The following is a 7,818-nucleotide window of genomic DNA, read 5'->3' as shown; positions in this document are numbered from 1 at the left end:
CTGCAGTAAACAGTACGGGGAATAGCAGAAATCAGAGCAGATGGAGGGCCTGGCAGGGGAAAGCCTGCAGAGCTGGGCAGGCTATAAGTGTAGACAGGAAGACTAAGAGAGGCTGATGATGCATGCAAACTGGAGTCAGCAAAAGTGACACTAAGTAATTGGTGTGTCTTTTCCACGCAGGTTTTAGAAGATCTGTCCAAAACGCAACAAAAAATTACGACGTGAGGTTTGAGTACATTTACAGCGGCGTCACAGTATGAACATCAACTTCTGCTGTTCTCACCTCAAAATACAGTCTGTGAAACCTAGGAGGTTATTTTTCTTTGCATTACCTTGTGTGTGTGTGTGTGTGTGTGTGTGTGTGTGTGTGTGTGTGTGTGTGTGTGTGTGTGTGTGTGTGTGTGTGTGTGTGTGTGTGTGTGTGTGTGTGTGTGTGTGTGTGTGTACTTGCAAAACTATATTTGAGAGGGTCAGTTTTCCTTTTAGACTATTGGAGAGAGGACATTTTGACAAAGTGAGGACATTTTGGATGGTCCTTACTCTCTTACACCTGAGGGTTAAGACTTGGTTTTAGGGTTAAGATTATGATGAGGTTTAGATTGGGGTAAGGGTTGTGGTTAGGCACTTAGTTGTGATGGTTAAGGTTGGGGTAAGAGGCTAGAGAATGCATTATATCAGTGAATGTCCTCACAAAGATGTCTGAACAAACATATGTGTGTGTCCACAGCATGCACGCCAACCTGTGAAATCCAGAATAAAACACTGTTCATGAGTTGTTACGCTGAGAAGTTCTCGCTGATTTTGAGGCCAAGAATAAAATCTGTTCAGGAATATTAAACAGGCTCTTCTTACCGCAGCTGACAGTCATTGACAAAACAGTTTCAGTGAAACACTAACTGTGTCTATAAATTAGACTGTCTGCAGCAGTGCTGTAGATTATGGTCAGGATGCTGAGCAGTGCACAGTTCAAATCAGGCATTATGTTTGCACAGGTGTGAAAATATTAAACGTTATATATTTAAACAAATGTAGGCCTATGTAAAGGTATGGATGTTCTGTCTGTGGGAGGGATGTGTGTATAAATACAACAACTTTATAGAGGATTTCTCTGACCCTATCTTAAAGACATTACATGTATTTTTCCAGTGTAATTCATTCTAGAGTTGCTCTAGGAATAGCACTAAAACCTCCCTTGGGGCACATAAAGAGTTCTTGGTATTTTTTATAAAAGGAAATCTAAAAAAAAAAAATAGGCTTGGTATTCAGCCCCTGAATGTGGCACAGCTGTTCAGATGAGCTGTCGAACTCAACTCAAATGTTCTTAAGGTTATTTTTGGAGTCGGATGTATCCGTTTTCTTTCTTTTGAAGTTTTTTGTTTGTAATCTGCTACTTCAGCCTTCCTGCTGCTCCAAATCTCTGTGCTTCGACACCATAATCAGCAGCTGTAAGGGGGAGTTACACTTTTTAACTATTTTAGTTGAGTTTCATGATTTGATTGAGTTTTCAGAGGTTCGTAACACAGAAGCTGCCCTGAACTTAAAAATATACTGAACAAGATTAACATGTTAACATTAGTGTGACACGTTGTCCTCTGTATACACATAAAACATCTCCTGCTGTCATCTCATCTTTGGGAGAGCACGTGAGAAAATTTGGTCCTTTCCTATCATGCCAGTAATGACGCAGCTTAATAAGTAAAATAACTTTAGCCCCTCTGATGCTCACATACCACTCTGTGTTGACCACTATGTCTGAATGGCATGCACATTATTTGGAGTACTGAGGTTTTAAAAAATGATTGTCTTTCACTGTGTTTCTTCATGAGCTCCCACTGGCCTTGAATGAAATCCTGTGAGACTTTTCTCCCCTGTGTCTCTGTTTTCCCGCAGCTGCCTGAAAGCCAGAACTGCTTCTTGTCTCTTTTCTATTGTACAACAAAATAATAGCAAAAAAGTATATTCTTTAATTTATTAATCAAACATACACAATATAATACGTGTGAGCATGTTAAACATGGAAAAAAGGAGTCTGGAAGATAGCTGCATGTGCACCGCAGTAATCTGGCAGCCTGAATGTTTGCTTCTCGCAAATCACAGCCAAACAGCAAATATCCCTCAAAGGCATTCAGTGTGTTATGTTGTCACACACAGTGTTACTGGTTGTGATGCTGTAAAGTTGCAGTGCCATATTGTATCGTTCGCAGTAGTATTGGTATAATTTTCAGTATGATAAAAAATATATATATTTTGTGATAATGGAAACAGTACTGTACTTACTTCCTACTGACTTATTGAAGAAATTATGTTACACCATTACACAGCGTTATAGTTTGACGTATGTCAGGTATGTAACTTACTCAAAACAACAACAGGTATGGCTGAAAGTGAGACACCAATAATTACGTTGCAGTCTTTATTTACATTTGGAACTCATCAATTAATTTGAACATGTTTAAAATGTACAGTTCTGTTTTCAGTGTGGGTGGAAATTCTTCCTGGATGATGCACTGGAAAGCACATTCCTTTTGCTATTTACATGATTTTCTTTTGATACACCTTTTGCAGAGTGCAGTAAACATAGTAGTTAACTGAATGAAATATTTTATGTTCATTGCATGATACAAATCTCAAATATTGACCAATATTTAAGGAATTGCTACTGCACTACTATTTGGCTGTTTAGTTATCAGAGGCAAGGCCAAAATACTACAGCCAGCATCATGTCGCCAGATTATGTGAAATCATCTACAGGTCGTCAGACTCTGGGACTTTGATGGGCTCCAGGGTAATGGTGGGGAGGATCAGATGGGTGCCCTCAGTTATCCACCCCTGGGCTGTCCTGTTGAAGGTGGGCCGCTTCACCGCCGGCGCCTGGAGCTCTGGGTATTTGGGGGGGTTCAGGTCCACTTCAGGGAGTTTGAATGTTATTCCTCTGGGAGTTGTGTCAAAGCCACCGTAAGGAGTGGCTACCCTGTAATGTAGATCAATGTTTGAATGGTATACTCTTTGTTGTATCCTGCAATGATTAAAGATCTAATTAAATGTACTCCTGATTTTCCTACCGGTTGAAGCATTTGTATTCAGGAAGGTCTGGTCGAGGGTCTGGCCCTGGCATTCTTAGTTTGACGGTCTCAGCAAGGTCAGGGTCACTGAGGATGGCCTCCTCCCATGGGGAATGATAGCACTTGGGCATAGCAGTCATATCTGCGAAGGAGCAAAAAAACTGAATGTGAATGATTTTTGGTAGTTTGTAGGTTTTATTTTTGATGGCCAAAGATTTAAAGAGGATTGGATTATGAATACATGTGCTTAGAGAACACTTAACACAGGCAGACTGAGTTGTCCATCATTATGATCTGAGGCCTTAAAATAGCACATGGTTGAAGTGTGTGCTCATCATATAATGTGTCTGCACGGGACGATACCCCACGAACCATATTGGTATAAACACAGGTCTCTGTTTGCTGTTAAATTAATAAGATTAAATGAAGCATTTAAAGCTGCCCAGGTTGTATAATTAATCATATATACGGAACATGGTGTCAGGCTCTGGAAATTAGCTTCCACAAGATAAGACCAGCTGTAATGACTCTATAATACCAGTTGTCATTACCATGACAGTATTACATAACTAGTAGCTCTTTTTTGACTGTGCAGACTATCAGCCTAAATTTAGACTTATGTATAACAGGAGAAAAGTCAGGAATATATCATTACCGAATATTCCATTTTAGGTCTTGCACATTAAATGTTTACTTGTGATTATGATTTTTATATAATTAAAATCCTACTCTGTGAATCATAATGTCTCATTGGACTCAACATAAACAACTTCGCTCTTTGAACTTGATAATTACCTGAAACAATGTTTTCTGTGTTTGAAGTATTTCCATTGGCTGGTGGCTCCACTTTAATTTCCACAGTGTGTGTATTCTCATTCAAAATATCATTCTGCAAAACAGAATAAAGTACATTATAGGTGTACCAGTATGTTTGTTGAACATATTTATCGCATGTCAAAATGTTGTGTTGGTACACCTATAGCTGCTGTTGTCTTAAATGCACTCAGACACATAAACACTTGTGACAGTGCAGCGCGCACACGCATCAACATGCACTGATAAACAGGGGAGCAGCTCCTTAGCAAAGTGCCTGGCCAGCCTCTCAGAAGATTTGGCTGCAGGATGTAAAAGGCACGAGGCACATGTCTCTGTTATCATTCATGTGGTGTAACACTCTTTTATTCAAGAGCATATTTCCTGATGAATTTACTTGACGTGTAGCTCACAGACAACGTTACAATTTTTTATGCAGACGGCTCTAATGCCAAATTTCTGATAGTGACAGTCAATATTGTGGAGCTTGTTTGAACTATTTTATATTCAGAGACAGCAGATACATCTGAGAGGTCATCAAGTGATTACTGGAATCAGTTTTTTCAGATTTTTGTCTTTTTCTCTTTTCTTAGATTTTTGGTGAAATATCAGATGATTTGAACATTTATTGAAATTAAACCATGGGAGAAGTTTGGAGGGGGGAAAAACAGTTTGGTGAAGCTGTTAACAACTAGGAGACATCTGAAATGTGACCCTGAGTGCTTTTATAAGATGTCAGACGACAAACAGACCACAATGTGGAGTGGAAGTATAAAGTAGCATCAAATGGAACTACTCAATTAAGGTACATCAAAATTGTACTTGAGTGTATACGTACTTCACTTTGTGAAAGAGAATAATTATATCCACTCATTCAAACACATGAAATGAAAGAACAACACAATTTGACTTACATTTAGCTGCATGTTTGCTTCATTTTGAATACTTTCAAATGTGTATTTGTCAGATCTTCTCTGCCGCATTTTGAAAAGCCGGGAACCTCTGTTGGAAAGCAAAGATAACTCTTCCAACATTATGTCTTTAGGAGTGCAGAGCTTCTTTCCGAGATCCATGACACACCCTGTCAGGCAACAAAGTTGAGAAGTGATAAAGATTAACAGGAAAAAGATAATCCATATAAGACAACCAACAATAATAATACACATTTTTATATTAATCAATTGTGAGATAAGATTTTCAAAACATACTTGTGTCAATATGTATCATTTTGTTACGGTAAATCTTCCTAAAAGCATCACCAAACCAAAGACAATAAAAGTTTTTTCATTGTCATTAGTTTGTCTTGTTACCGACCAAGCAAAGCAGGCAAAGGTCCCTGGTTTACAGCATGGCAAAAAATCTTTATGAATTTTAATCAATTTCAAATTTGTCTGGTAACACACAAGAAAAACACAAGAAAACTGCAATGATGGTGGAGAAAATAAGTGTAATTTTACCTCGTCCTTTGGGCTGTGATCCAAATAACATACTTCTTTTAGTATGTTGTGCACTAAGATATAGTGCCCTTATATTGTCCCTATTAGGACTCTTACTTGTGTAATACTTAAACAGGGTAGTGTTGTTGTGCACTTACTTGAAATAACCATAAAATTTGAATGTATCAGCAACATATCTGCTGGCTTTAATCATTTTACCCAGAAATTACAGTGTATTCGTGCCATCTGTTTAACACACGCAATAAACACACTGATGGCTTCTGTCCAGCAGCAGTATGGTGGTACTTTGTGAAAAATAAACCACCTTGGTCAATTATCTGCAACAGCTACAGCTTCCTCAGACGCTTCAATTTTAAAATGCTTTACATTGGTGGTCCCTTCCTTTCTGCTGCCAAGATGGCAGCCATTGAGCATGGAAAGTGTCTGGCGTTTCACACTAAATTTTTAGACTGCTTTGACCGCTCATTCGGGTACTTGTAGTGCACTCTATATTTCTATACTTGACCGTGTGAATTTATGCACTCAAAATAGTATTAGTATGTAAGAACATCATTTGGAACAGTGTTGATTTTGAGAAGCCCTGAGTCAGTATTTAGTTTTAGTATCTTGTCATATTTCACTTACAGCTAAATATTCTGTAATATATTTGTATACATACACATAGTAATGTCCTGTGGTATCATTTTGTCAGTTGGACAGATTGAGGAAAAGTTCATAAGTGAAATCAAATGTATCCAAAATTTCATAATTTCCATTTTCTATGCCATGTCAGGTTAAAACGAGTTCTCATTGTGCTCAATAATTTGTTTGGGATGCACATGATGCTTCTTCATGCACGTGTACAAACAGAATGTACCCCAGCTGTCACGGACCTTCACGTTACCCAAACGGCCACACAGTTGGCCCGCACAGCTCCCCTCCCCTGTCCCACCCACTCTCCCACCCACCCAGAAATAGACTTTTGAAAAGGACAACGACAAAGGATTAGTCACCATAAGTCGTAAATCATCCCATTATCTTATTTATGGCGAGTGCCGGAGAAGAAACCCTGACATTTTGAACTCTGATCAGAATAAATATTCTCTTGCATTCTTTAGTGTGTGACTGCCAAGCTCTAACATCATACCGCTGGTACCATGGACCTCCTGGCAAATAGCCGCCGCATGCTTCTTCCTCTCTCCAGCTGGCATTGTACAGAACTGTGACATTGTGGCGAGATTGGCAGAACTCAGGAGGACTGGAAACACATACAGGACACAGGATATAGTTGTTCTGCCCAAGTCATAAAAAAGGAGTTTATTCCTAATACTGTGAACCAATAGAACAGGTTGACAGAGTTTGGTGCTTACGGTAATCTTTTATCATTTGACGGATCAAAAATGTTGTATTAATGTCAATATGAAATGGAGAATATTAAAGGATGACAAGGAAAGAGTGAAAGATGATATATTTATTGCCTTACTGTTTTGTGCTGTAATATAATAGTATAATATAGATATTTTTGGATTCTATAAAGTCTGTCTTCTGCTCTCTGTCAGCATGTATTCAAATTTCAAGATGATTTGGACAGTGCACTACGAAATAAATGTGCCACATACGTCATCCTTTGTCACATCATACTAATCTCTGCAGACCTCGCATTGAACATTTAGAGTGTACTGCATAGTCCATAGAGCCCCATTGTACTTGCACTGGTACCAAACACACTGAATCCAAAATTCTCTACTCTTCCCTGTCTTTTTTGTGTATGTGAGCTGAGGTTAGTGGCATCTTCCCTTTAATATTGTCGCAAGATAAATCACCTGAGTAAAGGTCAAGGATGAATATTGAGTCCTAAGTTGGTAAGCGTAGCTGGGCAAAATAATCTCCAGTGGTGCTAGAAAAGTGCTCAAACATGATATCAAAAATATCTTTCAGGAGTTGTTGCAGTCATATATTTTTAGTTTGACTTTGTTGTCAAATGAAGGATGTGATGCAAGATGGTACGACTCTAAAAATACTTCTTCAAAACTCTTAAATGATGAAAAACTCTGGTGTGCCCTGTACTGTTGACTTTGCAGAAATAGTGTTTTCAAAAATGTTAAAACATTTTCCATGCAAAAAAAAAGAATAAAAAAGAAAGCAAAGCCATTTCATTCCAAAGATAGAAAATATATCTAATGAATGAATAAACTGTTGTGCATGTGCTCCTATAAGGTTTTGAAAACATATTGGATCACCATAGAGTGACTCACTCGACTGTTTAAACATAACTTATATACAATATACATTAAATACACCACAGATTCACAGAATATACCTTGATAAGGCTCGTCCATACCTGTGATGGTGTCCCTGGTGAGCAGTCTGTATCCTTGAACAGGAGACACTGAGGCTCAGGGGTCAACCTAAAGGAGGTAGTTTGATCTTCCCTGATCTTCACACTCCCGGACACTAAAGCCAAACTGTGAGTGTGTCTCTGTGTCTATTGTGAGAGGAATGCAGCT

The 7,818-nt window shown here is 38.6% G+C and overlaps 1 protein-coding gene across 4 annotated transcripts; it reads right to left on the bottom strand.

Moving 5' to 3' along the window:
* Positions 1-1,941: 1,941 nt before the first annotated feature.
* On the bottom strand, positions 1,942-7,782 carry myoz2b (myozenin 2b). 4 transcript variants are annotated; one of them, XM_069715422.1, is made up of 6 exons: positions 7,632-7,782; positions 6,459-6,569; positions 4,790-4,956; positions 3,858-3,951; positions 3,063-3,204; positions 1,942-2,971 (listed from the first exon to the last, which is right to left on the bottom strand). In XM_069715422.1, exons 1-6 carry the CDS (start codon positions 7,648-7,650, stop codon positions 2,746-2,748), a joined length of 759 nt encoding a protein of 252 aa, XP_069571523.1. In that variant the 5' UTR covers positions 7,651-7,782; the 3' UTR covers positions 1,942-2,745. The 4 variants fall into 4 exon arrangements, with proteins under 4 accessions (XP_069571523.1, XP_069571525.1, XP_069571526.1 ...); XM_069715424.1 differs by having other exon boundaries at positions 7,653-7,782; XM_069715425.1 differs by lacking the exon at positions 6,459-6,569.
* Positions 7,783-7,818: the final 36 nt, after the last annotated feature.

Source organism: Brachyistius frenatus, unplaced genomic scaffold (genome assembly GCF_029030835.1).
Source record: "Brachyistius frenatus isolate BFR_SWC_R1_liver_20210118 unplaced genomic scaffold, ASM2903083v1 Contig_142, whole genome shotgun sequence".
NCBI classification, from domain to species: Eukaryota; Metazoa; Chordata; class Actinopteri; family Embiotocidae; genus Brachyistius; species Brachyistius frenatus.
This window is presented reverse-complemented; position numbering and strand designations above follow the sequence as displayed.